Source organism: Ammospiza nelsoni, chromosome 3, assembly GCF_027579445.1.
Source record: "Ammospiza nelsoni isolate bAmmNel1 chromosome 3, bAmmNel1.pri, whole genome shotgun sequence".
Lineage (NCBI taxonomy): Eukaryota > Metazoa > Chordata > Aves > Passeriformes > Passerellidae > Ammospiza > Ammospiza nelsoni.
The window spans coordinates 2410935-2425855 of NC_080635.1; the positions used below are offsets into that span (position 1 = coordinate 2410935).

Here is a 14921-nt window from a genome sequence, read left to right on the forward strand (position 1 = left end):
TGGGAGAGAGAGAGCCCAGGAGCCATGGGACTCTTATCTTGGAATTTGATTTCATGTGCTGTTGCTGTGAGAAGTCCAGCCACTTGTGAGAGCCGCTTTTAACCCTTTGTGGACAATGAAAACTTCACAGAACATTAACCCTTCCCTTCACAGAACATTAACCCTTCCCTTCACAGAACATTAACCCTTCCTGGAAGAGAAATAAGAGTAGAGGATGAAGAAGGAAATGGGCCAGTGATGAGGGTCTGGGCAAGTGAGAGAGAGAGGTTGCAGGAATGGAGAAGACGGAGTGGCATTTTTGCTGGACTCTGTTTTGTATATTCATGGACTGTTTCCTTGTGACACAGAGACTGCATCCAGGGGGAGGCAGTGCCTCAGAACCAGGAGGGTTCAGTGTGCAGCCCTCAGCCCCAGGGGGTGTGACAGAAGCAGGGCACAGAGATCCCAAAGAGAGACCGTGCCTTTCTGGATGGGACAAGGCATCCTTACAAAGACAACCCTGGAAGCTGCCCTGGCCCAGGCACAGTGCTGAGAGCCCTGGCCATGCAAGGAAGATGTCACAATGGCAAAGGATCTCCAGGCAGTGCCACGTGTGACGAGAAGCCCACGGCACAAGGAAGGACTCCTACTCTTGATGAACTGAGGATTTCATTATCCAAAGGGTGGTGCCCAGAACAAGAGCTGGTGATTTGGGAAATGTAAATGTATTGGGAATATGGTGGGGAGGAGCAGGAGGAGATGTCTCTGTGCAGTTTTCATTTTCTGTGGGTTTCTTTTTTCCTTCTTTGTAATTTTTTAATAAAGTTTTTTTTTATTTTTTTAATAAAGTTTTTCTTTCCCCTAAGTAGGAGCCTGCTTTGCTTATTTCTGGTCACATCTCAGAGCAGACACCAGGGAAGGGGTACTCTCACCATGGCAGCTGTGCAGTTGGGATGGTGTCTGAGCTGCTGCCTGTTGCTCTATCATTTCATAAAGTATACACAAATACTGCACCATTAATCATGTCAGGATTAACAGAAATATGATTATTCTTATTTCTCTTCCTTTACCTCCTAATTTCCCCCTTGAGTATTCCTGCAATTTTTACAAAGACTATTCTATTCTATTCTATTCTATTCTATTCTATTCTATTCTATTCTATTCTATTCTATTCTATTCTATTCTATTCTATTCTATTCTTCCTCAAATTTTTTCCTGGTTTTACTTCTATTCTATTCTATTCTATTCTATTCTATTCTATTCTATTCTATTCTATTCTATTCTATTCTATTCTATTCTATTCTATTCTATTCTATTCTATTCTATTCTATTCTATTCTATTCTATTCTATTCTATTCTATTCTACTCCATTCTATTCTATTCTATTCTATTCCCCCTCGATTTTTTTTCTGGTTTTATTTCTATTCTATTCTATTCTATTCTATTCTATTCTATTCTATTCTATTCTATTCTATTCTATTCTATTCTATTCTATTCTATTCTATTCTTTCTCAAATTTTTTCCAGGTTTTAATTCTATTCTATTCTATTCTATTCTATTCTATTCTATTCTATTCTATTCTATTCTATTCTATTCTATTCTATTCTATTCTATTCTATTCTATTCTATTCTATTCTATTCTATTCTATTCTATTCCATTCCATTCCATTCCATTCCATTCCATTCCATTCCCCCTCAATTTTTTTTTCTGGTTTTATTTCTATTCTATTCTATTCTATTCTATTCTATTCTATTCTATTCCATTCCCCCGCAATTTTTTTTCTGGTTTTATTTCTATTCTATTCTATTCTATTCTATTCTATTCTATTCTATTCTATTCTATTCTATTCTATTCTATTCTATTCTATTCTATTCTATTCCCCTTCAATTTATTTTCTGGTTTTATTTCTATTCTATTCTATTCTATTCTATTCTATTCTATTCTATTCTATTCTATTCTATTCTATTCTATTCCATTCCATTCCATTCCATTCCCCCTCAATTTTTTTTTCTGGTTTTATTTCTATTCTATTCTATTCTATTCTATTCTATTCTATTCTATTCTATTCTATTCTATTCTATTCTATTCTATTCTATTCCCCTTCAATTTATTTTCTGGTTTTATTTCTATTCTATTCTATTCTATTCTATTCTATTCTATTCTATTCTATTCTATTCTATTCTATTCTATTCTATTCTATTCCATTCCATTCCATTCCATTCCATTCCATTCCCCCTCACTTTTTTTTTCTGGTTTTATTTCTATTCTATTCTATTCTATTCTATTCTATTCTATTCTATTCTATTCTATTCTATTCTATTCTATTCTATTCTATTCTACTCCATTCTATTCTATTCTATTCTATTCCCCCTCGATTTTTTTTCTGGTTTTATTTCTATTCTATTCTATTCTATTCTATTCTATTCTATTCTATTCTATTCTATTCTATTCTATTCTATTCTATTCTATTCTATTCTATTCCCCTTCAATTTATTTTCTGGTTTTATTTCTATTCTATTCTATTCTATTCTATTCTATTCTATTCTATTCTATTCTATTCTATTCTATTCTATTCTATTCTATTCTATTCTATTCTATTCCATTCCATTCCATTCCATTCCCCCTCAATTTTTTTTTCTGGTTTTATTTCTATTCTATTCTATTCTATTCTATTCTATTCTATTCTATTCTATTCTATTCTATTCTATTCTATTCTATTCTGTTCTATTCTGTTCTATTCTATTCTATTCTATTCTATTCTATTCTATTCTATTCTATTCTATTCTATTCTGTTCTATTCTATTCTATTCTATTCTATTCTATTCTATTCTATTCCATTCCCCCGCAATTTTTTTTCTGGTTTTATTTCTATTCTATTCTATTCTATTCTATTCTATTCTATTCTATTCTATTCTATTCTATTCTATTCTATTCTATTCTATTCTATTCTATTCTATTCCCCTTCAATTTATTTTCTGGTTTTATTTCTATTCTATTCTATTCTATTCTATTCTATTCTATTCTATTCTATTCTATTCTATTCTATTCTATTCTATTCTATTCTATTCCATTCCCCCTCAATTTTTTTTCTGGTTTTATTTCTATTCTATTCTATTCTATTCTATTCTATTCTATTCTATTCTATTCTATTCTATTCTATTCTATTCTATTCCCCTTCAATTTATTTTCTGGTTTTATTTCTATTCTATTCTATTCTATTCTATTCTATTCTATTCTATTCTATTCTATTCTATTCTATTCTATTCTATTCTATTCTATTCTATTCTTTCTCAAATTTTTTCCAGGTTTTAATTCTATTCTATTCTATTCTATTCTATTCTATTCTATTCTATTCTATTCTATTCTATTCTATTCTATTCTATTCCATTCCCCCTCAATTTTTTTTCTGGTTTTATTTCTATTCTATTCTATTCTATTCTATTCTATTCTATTCTATTCTATTCTATTCTATTCTATTCTATTCCCCTTCAATTTTTTTTCTGGTTTTATTTCTATTCTATTCTATTCTATTCTATTCTATTCTATTCTATTCTATTCTATTCTATTCTATTCTATTCTTTCTCAAATTTTTTCCAGGTTTTAATTCTATTCTATTCTATTCTATTCTATTCTATTCTATTCTATTCTATTCTATTCTATTCTATTCTATTCTATTCTATTCTATTCTATTCTATTCCATTCCCCCTCAATTTTTTTTTCTGGTTTTATTTCTATTCTATTCTATTCTATTCTATTCTATTCTATTCTATTCTATTCTATTCTATTCTTTCTCAAATTTTTTCCTGGTTTTACTTCTATTCTATTCTATTCTATTCTATTCTATTCTATTCTATTCTATTCTATTCTATTCTATTCTATTCTATTCTATTCTATTCTTTCTCAAATTTTTTCCTGGTTTCAATTCTATTCTATTCTATTCTATTCTATTCTATTCTATTCTATTCTATTCTATTCTATTCTATTCTATTCTATTCTATTCTATTCTATTCTATTCTATTCTATTCTATTCTATTCCATTCCCCCTCAATTTTTTTTCTGGTTTTATTTCTATTCTATTCTATTCTATTCTATTCTATTCTATTCTATTCTATTCTATTCTATTCTATTCTATTCCATTCCATTCCATTCCATTCCCCCTCAATTTTTTTTTCTGGTTTTATTTCTATTCTATTCTATTCTATTCTATTCTATTCTATTCTATTCTATTCTATTCTATTCTATTCTATTCTATTCTATTCTATTCTATTCTATTCTATTCTATTCTATTCTATTCACCTTCTATTTATTTTGTTTTTCTCTTCTCTTCCATTCTATTCTATTCTCTCACTTTAAATCAGTTTTCTGGTTTGTATTTTTCTGCCTTTAAAAATGTTCCCTTATCCCACATTTGATAGCCCTTTAACCCTAAACCCTTTAATCCTGCACTGGCTTAGTCGCTTAAAAGCTTTGATTTTCTTCCAGGTTTAATCCCATTTCCCATTTATTTTTACTTATTCCTACCTCCCATTTAACCCCTTTAAAATGAAGCTTTTAAATACCTGCTCCACGCACAGGCAGCCTCTCCTGTGGCACTTGAAGTGCTGAGATGTGTGAAGAATTTTTGCCATAATCTTACAAACCATGTCTTTGCCATTGCACTGTTTGGCTCTTTGCCTTTCTCAGAGAATTATCATCTAAGATACTTAATTGGGAATTCCAGGAGAAATTTTAGCCCCAGTTTTAGAGGGGAATGGAGCAGCTCCTCCTCGTTTTCCGGGGGGGTTGGCAGCCTCACACCTGGAGCAGGGACTGCAACACTGGAAGCACAAGTCAGTCCTGTGTTTTCTACCACCAGTGAGGGCAGGGGACAGGAAAACCAGGGGATTTCAGTCATGAGGAAGCACAACTCCTGAGAGCACTGGGGCTGCAGTTTCACTGGCTGAAGGACCTTGGAATTGCACAGAACATCTACTCTGAAGGATTAAATATTGCAATATCTCTTCAACCATCTACCCATAAACGTGCTGAAGCCTGAACTGTCTTAGACTTTCATTTCCCTTTGTCAACCCCTACCCTGAACCATTTTTGTATTCAAGGCAAGTTTCTTCCTTGAATATTGAGGGGGGAAAAGAAACTGAATTTTGAGCATTCAGAAACAGATGCTAAAATAGAACATTTCTCAGGAGGTTGCTCCCCACCCAGCACGTGGCCACTTAAAACAGAGCCCCAGGGAATGCTCTGAGCCTCTCCTCTGTCTCCTCAGGATAATGGAAGCTTTTTGGGTGGTTAGGTTGCCATGTGTTGGCATTCTGTAACAATAAAATATACAGGCCTTATCTGCTAAGAAACTTATTTAGTGTGACAGTATCAGTTTATGGAGAAAATCAGCTTGATGTAAAGTCATATTTTTATTGAGCCAAGCATGTTTTCCAAAAGCAGCCTGCCCTGTTGTGGTCAGATTGTTTCAGATTGCATATTTCATTTGCACACTTTATTTATAAAGCATCTGAGACCTAAGTCATCCTTGCTCACCTCTAGATGGTTGTATTAGGAATTACCATCTGTTCCTGTCAAAATTCTCTTTACAGTTGTTCTCTTTGAGGTACAGCATTGCAGAGGGCTGTGAATGATTTCAGTGGAAGGTTTTACAGAACTGCAGAAAGAAAGCACTACTACTGTTTGTTTCTTCCTAAATAAATGTCACACCGAGGTCAAGGGAGGGAGTACAGTGCATGCAGACCTAATAATTACATGACATTGTTAATTATCTTCCCTAACACTGCAGCTGCAAACAGTCTGCAGTTAAAAGCACCTAGCAAGTATTCCACAGAGGCTGTAAATGACACCCCCAATTCTTGAAATGGATCAGCAGTTTTGTAATCCCTTGCAGCTCACCTCTGCTGGGAACTCCATCTCCTACAGGGATTTCATTCTGCCACTTGATACACTGAATAGTAAGGAACTGGAAATGCTTCTATTGATGGTGTAGCTCACCTACCTCTGAAGGCAGGGCTCACTGCAACTGGATCATTATCACTCTCAAGTTCCAGGCAAGCAGAACAGAGATCACTGTCCCCAGGTAAAGCTGTTGATGTACACAGTCTGACTTGCCTCTCATTCCCTAAAAACCCATAAATAGTGCTTAAACTATGTACAGTCTCATAGAAGTGGGTCTTTATTCTTCCCACAAATAAATTATATTTTTTCTTTTTTTAGAAAACCAAATGTTAACAAAGTATAAAAAGTAATGCCCTAACAAATCTAGAGTGCTGTTATCATTCCATGCTGTCTTTTGATTGCTGCAGTAAAAGATGTATTTCTTCAAAATACTGCTTCTTCCAGCACTGTCTTGTACTCTCTTCGTGGGAGACAGGAACCCCTTTGCACTCCAGCTCCAGCTCCGACTGAGCCGCCAGGTCCTGGAAGGTCAAGGCCACAGTTGCATAATGTTCTGAGGAGAGACAACAGGAGCCTTCAGTGAGCAGCTTTTTAAAGAAAAATTTGCCATTTGTTGCTGCTGGTTCCCTCTCTGCTCTGCCTTTTTCCCAAGGGATGTCCAGCCCAGGCTGGTCCCTCCAGGCCTGGTTCTCCTCCCTGCACAGGAGCCCTGCAGGATCAGAGATCTTGGAAACTCACCCTCAGGCCAGCTCCTACACCTCCACTTCAGGACAAGTCTTTGGGTTGGCACCTGGGGAAGAGAAGGAGGTTCTTGTCAGCACCTGAGAGAATTCCCATTCCTGTTCTCCCTGAAACACAGGGACAGGAGCAGCAGCTTATGGCATTCTGGACACATGTAAACAAGAGCAGGATTGGGGTCTGGGTTTTGAAATAAAAAATGTTTTCATGGAGCTCTCAGTGTGCTGCTTTCCACTGTTGTGTTTCTGCTGTGGGAAAAGACCAGGACTCACTGGGTACTGCACATAAAACAGTGATTTTCTTGCAGGAAACAAGGACAAGCCCAGTTTTCCCCACTGAAATTTCAAAGTGTGACTGAATGATTGTGTTACACAACCCAGCCTGGCCCAATACACAAGTCAGGCACTCCTGCAGATGAAAATGGTTTTTAGGACATTTCAGAAATGCAGCTGAGCTCTAATTATCAGGTTTTCCCCTTCTATTTGCACCAGCATTCAGTTGGGACAGGGTAACACTTGCCCTGAATAGAACAGAGATCATTCCCCCAGTTAAAAAGAGGGATTTGGTTGATAAACCTTAAACCTTTCTCCCTCCTCTCAGTTACAGAGAATTCTGCTGGGTTTTCTGCTCCCTATGCAGGTCCTTAGGTGTGGTCAGTCCCACACAACAAAAGACCCAACTGTTTGGCTCTGAAACAGAGGAACTGAAATACTCACAAGAGAAGCTGAAATTCACAAACTTACTCTGCTTTTTAGCTCAGAGAAGGAGCCACCCTCCCTTCCCCTCCCTTTTTAAAGTAGAGCAGGAGAATTTTACCAGTTCTGTGTATTCACCACTGACACAGCCCTCAAACATCTGGAGTTTGCCTCCTTTCTCTGCTTCAATCACAGCTGGGCACTTGGAGAATTTCTGTACCAACTAAAGAAAAAAGAAAAACACAAAATGCACCAGGCTGGGAGACAAGGGAGGGGAGCTGCAGGAATCAGAGCCATTTCTGTTCCCAGAGGTGGCCCTGGAGTTGTAATTTAAAGTTCTCCAATCCCAGCCCAGGCTCCTTTAAAGGACACAAACCCAAAATTAGTGATTCTGCTTTTCATACCCTATAAACAACAGAATCATCAGCTCCAGTAATTAATCTAATTAAGCTGTGGGTAGCAGCAGTGCCATTACTGAGCCCTTCACGTTCCCCAACACCTCAACATCAAAGAGCAAAGCTTTTGTTAAGGAAGTTGCACTCAAACACCACAACAATGCAGCCTCACTTTGTTAAGGGAACACCTGGCAAAAAAAGTTCTAAGGCAGCCTAATAAACTCTCATCAAATGGAATTTGTACTTGACACTGTGATGTGTTTATTATTTACACAACCCTTCAGCAGCATCAGCAGCCACATTCAGTTAAAATGCCTCCTGAAAGTATCACTTACTTCCTTCTTTGTGAAGATGCTGTACAGTTCATCAGCTGGAGAGTTGAAGACTTCCCTCATGTGTATCCTCACTGTTGGAATTTTTACTCCCACCATATCCAGAGCCTGTGGTGTAACAGAGTCCTGCAAAGCAAAAAAACATTCCCAGGAATTAGAATTAGTGTGAGATCCTGACCCTTCAAAGTGCTGGCAGGGCAAGGGGGCTGTCACCTGCAGCTTCTCAAGCACACAGCAATTGCACACTGCATTTCTGCATCTCCTCAGCAGTTTTGCTGCTCAGGAGTCTCTGAACTCAGAGGGAAAGCCTGAAGCCAACACACCTGCACAGGGCTCCCGCCTGCTTTGCGCTCCGTGGCCACGTCCTGACCTACAGCAGCAGCTTTTGTGGGCAGAATCATTCCCAAGGTGAACTCTGCAATGAAGAAAAGCACTTGTCAGTGTGAAACCAAGCTGTTCAACCCCCCTGACATTCAGATACTCACTGAAGATCACCACAACCCTGGAGAATGGGTAAAACTGGGCAGGACATAAAACTCAATCCAGCTTTCCCAGTTTACTCCTAGGCTTCCATCAGGAACAGACCTAACAGCAACTCCCCTTCAAAAGGCTTTTCCAAGTTACCTGACCCCAGATCAGAAACACCTGCTCAGACAGATGTTCTGATCAAAGAGAAACAACACCCAAAGAAATTCTTCTAAGTCTGGGAGAAGGCTGGAGGGAAACTCAGCACAGAATGGAGCCAACCCTGCCAGAGGCTGCTGCCCTTTGAGTTCCCAGAGTTAAAGAACCTTTGGATACCCTAAAAATCATACACAGTAATTTCTCAAGCCAAAAACTGGTGCATCCAACTTGGGAAAATTACACAGCATTTAACAAAGAGGTAATAATTTAACAAAGTATTTCACAATCAGAGATGTACCTGGTAACAATTTGACTACAAGCTGTAAATGCATCAATTTTTGGAGCAAACTTTCCTGGTTCTTGGAAACAGCTGTCATTCACAAAGTACCACAGTTCAAAAAAAAAAGAAAGGAAAATTTAAATTTGATTCACCTTTGGTTTAGAAGATCAAGTGAAAATTTATGAATTTAGTAAATTTAGGATAATAAAACTTCACAATCTCAAACGATAACAGCAAGCTTACAGATGAGCAGAAAATGAATTTACAGAGTAAAGAACAGACATAAAGACAGCATTTCAGAAATTCTATATAAAACAAAGGGACACAAAAATAAGGCAGCAGATCAGGCAAGGAAGGCAGTTTTTTAAAATCAGGCAAAAAAAAAAAAGAAATCCTAATACTGGCCAGTCCAAGTAGGGCCAAGCTGAGCCCTGGCAGGGCTGTGTGACCCAGCACAGCCTCAGGCACTGCAGAACCTTCTGGGCACAGCCACCTTTAAACCATCCTGAGTGTCAGGACTGACTTAACTCAGCTCAGCTGGTGACAATAAAGATCACACCAGCACAAACCCAGGGGTTTGTCACTATCTGAGCAAGCTGTTCAGGAGAGGCACCTGCACAGGACACTCCCAAGGTGCTGATTAATGCACCCGGTTCCATTTACCTGTTTTAAGTGCTTTCAGGTAGTCCCTCAGGGCCTCTCTGACTTTGGTGGTTCCTTCAGTTCTCATCAGCTCCTTCAGGACATCACCTTCCCCTTTCTTCTTGCTAACATTTATCTAGAACAGAAAAATGACAGCACTTAAGAGACCCCAGCCATGAGCCTTTGGGATCTGGCAGCAAAGGAAAGCTTTGGGCTTTGTTTACTATGCTCAGAGGACAGCTGCAATTTCCAATTCATGATCTTGGGGGAGCCAACCTTTGCTAAAAGTAAGTCCTCTTATCACATAAATAAATGTAGTATCTCCATTCAGTCTAGTTCAGCCAAGAGCTGCTTCTCAGCAGAGGCTGAAGGATCTGTGGGAGCCCAGTATCCACCATTATCCACCCAACACAGAGATTCCCTGAGCTCTTAGGGCTGGGAGTGGTTTGCTGTGTTGGTTGGGGTTTTTTTTTAAGACTACAAGCAGAGTTCTTCTCCAATTTATAGTTAAAATATTATCACAAACATTAATTAGCAAAGCAAACTGCACATTCCTCACTGGTTTATTTGAGAACAGAATAAAGCATTATTCCAAGTATAATAAACAAAAGCATGAAATAAACTATCCACATAGCAATTACCCCACTTAGGATAAATCAAAATACGATGCCTGATGTTGATTAACTTTATTTAAGAACTGTGGACCTATAGAGCCATAGCAGTGTTGCACACCTACCTCTGTATCATCTACCTCATTTTCTTCTGACAGGTTAGGAATTTCAACAGATCCCTTATGTTTCTCACCAGACTCTTTCACTGTACCTGTATTAACATAACGAATTCTTAAATGCATCATTAAAACTCTTTCCCCCACAGCAAGAGCTTCACAGGTGGAGCTCATTTGCACAAAGGTGTTACCTGAAGGAGGAGCCTCGGGGCTGATTTAGAGGAACTGAGGAGGAACCTGAGCCTCTGCTGGGAGCTGTGTCCCCATCCAGATGCACCAGGGAAGGGCAGGGACCCAGCTGCTCCGACAGCCTGTGCATCTGAGGGTGGGCAGGGGAACTCCATCTCCTTCTCCCCTGAATGTGCCTGCTCTGGATGCAGGAGCTCCCTGCAATGCTGACCTTGCCCTCTTTCACTGTGCCAAACTCCCAACATGCAGGAACGTTACCAGGAAACACACACGTGTATAATGGAGAGGATACAATTGACATTTTAAAAATAGGAACTTCACCTGCACATTCAGAGCACCTGATATCACTTTTATCCACTTTACAATAAAGAGTCAGCAAGGACAGGAATTCTGCTCCACTTCTGATCCTTTGGGGCCAAGGCCACCCCACTGAGCTGCCCCTTGCTGCTCTGCCTCAGAGTACACTGGAAGGACTGAAGTGAAGGTCTGAGGCTTTTTTATTACCCTGAAGACTCTTCCCCCTGGCCTTGCAAAAGTGCTTTGTTATTTAAATTAACTCGCTAATTAGATGAATCTAGAAAAAAGTAAAATCTCTTCAGAAAGCAATAAGAGAACCAGGCAGGGCTTTCAGCTCAGTGCCAGAACATTAAAATCTAACAAGGTGCTTCATCAGCAGAACTCCCATTCCAACAGCCCAGGGCTGAGCAGGACTGCTCAAGGCAGATGCAGAATTTCTGGGGAAATCACTTTCACAGGAGCCACCTGGGTTCCCCTGCCCATCACTCTCATTACTTTAATGACTGCCCGGAGCCCCCATGACAGAACCCAACTGCTGGAGATGCCAACAGAAGCCCAGGAGCTCCTGGCACGGAGAGCAGTGCAGAGCCGTTGTACCACAGTGCAAAGATCCCTCCCCACTCGGGTCTGAGGGGCTGCACAGCCACACAGGGACAGCAGAACCAGAGCTCAGAGGGGCCCAGGAGAACCTGACACTCAGAAAAACCCTGGGAACTGGCCAGTGCCATCCCTGCAACACTCCTGGGCCACAGAGCCACCTCGGGGTGCCGTTCCCTGCCCTCTCCAGCACCAGCACACGAGAACCACACAACCCTGCAGACAATAAAACCCAGCTGATCTCTGGCTGCTCCCCAGAAAGGAAGTGCAGCCCTGCAGGAAGGAGTTCTGGGCAGCTAAACACAAACCTGACTTCAGCCAGCTAATGCTACCAGCAGTTTTCACAACTCTTAAAATAAAGTTTCACAGTGCCAGGGGCTGTGCTGGGCAGCAAAGTCCAACCAGAGAACAAACAGAGCTGGTGGCAGAATGTCAGTGCAGCTCTGCATTTTCACTACCACTGTAATGTAAATAAAGCTTGACTGCCTTTTTATCAATCACTCAAATTACGCGATGGAATTTCACTGGAATTCAGTAACAGACTTGGGAATAAATTATTTTTTGGTTTCCTGCCAGTCCAGAGTGAAGCACACATCTCAGAAAGAGCCAGCTGTAACACACTGCTGAAATACCTGCTTTAAAAGGACAAACATGTTTTCACAAAGCTTGCACCACAATGTGGAATGATCCATTAAAATCCTCAATACATCCTCTAAAAATGACAGAACAGCCATTTTTCTCAATTTTAGTGCCATTAAGTACACTCAGTTCCTCACTTTCTTGTTTCTTACCTAAATTGCTAAACACAAAGTTTTTCCTACCTGGGACTTCCCAAACCAGCTGCAAATCTCAGGGTTTTTATCATTTGTCCTTACATACCCACCTTCTAATCAAAGCTTCAAGTCCTAGTTATCCTTGAAGATTTGTAGAACTAATTCCAGTTTTTTAGTTCAATCTGAACTCTCACTTCTAATTTAGAGCCCTCAACACACACAACATGCTGGCTGTCACCAAAAAAAAAAAAAAAAAAATCATCAGCCTCTGGGTTTTTTTTTTTAGAATTTCCTGTGTAGAAGCCAATGAAGCTCTCAAAGCCATGATTCACTCAGCATAGCAAAGTCAGAGCTGTCTCTAAACACTGACCAGCACAAACACCTTGGAGAGAAACACTTTAGAGAGAACTTGCATAGAAACACGAACAAAATACTGTCAGCCTGCTTCTAACTTTATACTCTGAAATAAACCACACAAAGCCGAGCCAACCTCTGTTTAAAGCTTCAGGTGCTCTTAGCTGAACTTAAAAAAACTGGTTACAATTATTTTATCTACACGGATTTAAACTGCACAAGAGTCTAATATTTGCCTTGTTCTCTGTTAACATTTACACCCCACCTCTAAGTGTGGTGTCAGTTTATAACACACTTGGAACATATAAAACTACCTAAACCAAACAACAGTACTCAGTTCAAAGTCCCCTCTTATTGTGGGTGCAGACTTCAATTCCAGATCCGTTCTGGTCCCAGCAATATTCCAGCCAGGCCAGCCTCCACAGCCCAGGGCTGAGGAATGAGGACAGCATTTGGGAAGCACAGCCTGTCACTTGGCACTACAATATCCAGGGACAATTTCCTGTGCAGGCTCATTCCATCAGCTGCTCCTGCTTCTTACTCCAGTGCAAGACACAGGCCACAAGGTGCTGTCAAGTTTTAGGCGTTTAATAAACGGGAAGAATTCCTTGGCATCCCCAAAAGCCAAACTGCAAACAAAGAACTTGTCATGGGACAGGCACAGCCGAGGGCAACTCCAAGAGCTGGGACTGCAAATGGATATGACACAACAAAAAAATGCATGGGCACAGCCAGCACCCCAAATAATCAAGAATTATTTCTACTTCCCACTAAAGAGTTTCATCCTCCTGTAATTGGTAATTCTCAATGTAAACTGCAGCTCGGTTTTGGAAACAGCTGAGATGTGGTATCTCCCAGGTTTTCCTGTTCCCCAGAGCACAGAGGAGCACACAGCTGGAATGTGGAGCTGCAATTTGGGCACAGTGTCACTGAAGCAGCACAGCTGGAATGTGGAGCTTCAATTTGGGCACAGTGTCACTGAAGCAGCCCCGCACTCTGCTGTCAGTGCCACCACAATGCAGCATTCACTTCTCGCAGAGCAAAGCGAGTGACCGCGCTGACACCCGGGGCCGCAGCGCTGAGCAATAGGCGGTGGGAAAGCCGGGCTGAGGGGAAAGCCAAGCTCGGGTTTCAAGGTTATTTGGGAACACGCATCTCTCCGGCCGGGCCCGCGTGGCTCCCGCATCGCCTCCAGGCCCGGCCGGAGCCACTGCAGCTCCCGCGCTCCGGGCCCGGCTCCGTGCCCAGGGCCGGCCGCGGTGGCAGCGGGCACAGCCCGGGCGGTGCCGCCTCCCCGCCGGGCCCGGACCCGCTGCCAGGCCCGGCCGTGCCCGCGGAGCCCCCGGAGCCCGCCGTACCTTTCCAGCTGAGGCGCAGGTTCCACTCGTAGAAGAAGATGAGTTTCCCCTTGCGGCTGTTGCAGGACGCTTCGCCCTCCACGTGTTTGAGGTCGCCGATCTCGCAGCGCCCGGCCTCGCCCTCCACCACCAGCCCCTCCAGCACCTCCTTCAGCTTCCTCTTGGACCAGCTGGTCGCGTCCCGCTCCGTCCTGCCCCGGGAGGAACCCGCGGGGTCAGCGCCGGCCGCCGCTGCCCCGGCCCTTCCCGCATGCCGGGATTTGTGGCTGCTTTAGGGACTCACCAGTGCCAGTTGTTCACGTTGGTGGCGTCCGCCCGTTCCTCCACGATCCAGCGCGGGTCCCCCTGGCCCCACTTGGCCATGGCGCTGCCGCGGCGCCGCCTCCGCCGCTCCCCCCGCTGCCCGCGGCCGCTTCCGCCGCCACCGCCAGAAGGTGCCAGAAACTTCCCCGCCCCGCCGGAGGAGGAGGAGGAGGAGGAAGGCGAGGCCCGGCCCTGCCCTTCCTCCCGGCGCGGGGGGCGGAGGCGGCGGGGACGGCGGCGCCCGGAGCCTCCGCGCTGCTCTGGGGCCCGGCGGCCGCTCCCGTGCCCGGGAAAAGCCGCTCCCGTGTCCGGGAAAAGCCGCTCCTTCGGGGCTGCTCCGGGGAAAGGCACCGCCTCGCTGGAAAAGAGGAGAGAGAGAGAGAAAAAAAATATGGAGAACAGGAAAATGAGAAAACAGACTCTGGTTTTCAGACGCTGCGGCGGACGATTCTGCGCACAAGAACGGAATTGATGTCCCCAAATTACTCGATCTGAAGCAATGACAAGGCAGCAACCTCTGGAATCGGGTTTATTGTCTTGTCTTTGACACGTGCCAGAAGAAATTAAATACACAGTGAGACAGCGCTGCTGCTGGGAAAGCAGCCCTGCAGCGCAGCACTGCAGCCCTTCCCGCATATTGCTTGTTCTCTTCCTCATCCATTCTTAAACCAGCAACAAAATTAAAATCTGGATAACATTCCCATATTCTTATTGCTCATTTAATTCTGAGCTGTTCCAA

The 14921-nt window shown here is 42.1% G+C and overlaps 2 protein-coding genes across 2 annotated transcripts in view; one reads left to right on the forward strand and one right to left on the reverse strand.

Annotated features, from left to right (window-relative positions):
- USP34 (ubiquitin specific peptidase 34) overlaps nucleotides 1-844 on the forward strand; it is a 119451-nt gene extending 118607 nt beyond the window's left edge. Inside the window, exon 82 of the mRNA XM_059467457.1 lies at nucleotides 177-844. The gene's annotated coding sequence lies outside the window, so the exon portion shown is untranslated. The remainder of the gene's footprint in view (nucleotides 1-176) is intronic.
- Nucleotides 845-1095: 251 nt separating this feature from the next.
- Nucleotides 1096-14320, reverse strand: LOC132070598 (activator of 90 kDa heat shock protein ATPase homolog 2-like). The gene is made up of 9 exons (XM_059467458.1): nucleotides 14163-14320; nucleotides 13880-14070; nucleotides 10321-10406; nucleotides 9606-9720; nucleotides 8362-8453; nucleotides 8042-8164; nucleotides 7433-7534; nucleotides 6617-6668; nucleotides 1096-6431 (listed from the first exon to the last, which is right to left on the reverse strand). Exons 1-9 carry the CDS (start codon nucleotides 14240-14242, stop codon nucleotides 6256-6258), a joined length of 1017 nt encoding a protein of 338 aa, XP_059323441.1. The 5' UTR covers nucleotides 14243-14320; the 3' UTR covers nucleotides 1096-6255.
- Nucleotides 14321-14921: the final 601 nt, after the last annotated feature.

Excerpts from the sequence above, each read along its gene's own strand:
- LOC132070598 (XM_059467458.1), bottom strand. The coding sequence starts at position 14,242 with ATGGCCAAGTGGGGCCAGGGGGACCCGCGCTGGATCGTGGAGGAACGG. Across the intron at positions 10,407-13,879 it reads CCTGCGCCTCAGCTGGAAAG|GTACAGTGAAAGAGTCTGGT; the intron begins GTACGGCGGGCT and ends ATGTTAATACAG. Across the intron at positions 9,721-10,320 it reads ATGAGGTAGATGATACAGAG|ATAAATGTTAGCAAGAAGAA; the intron begins GTAGGTGTGCAA and ends TTTCTGTTCTAG.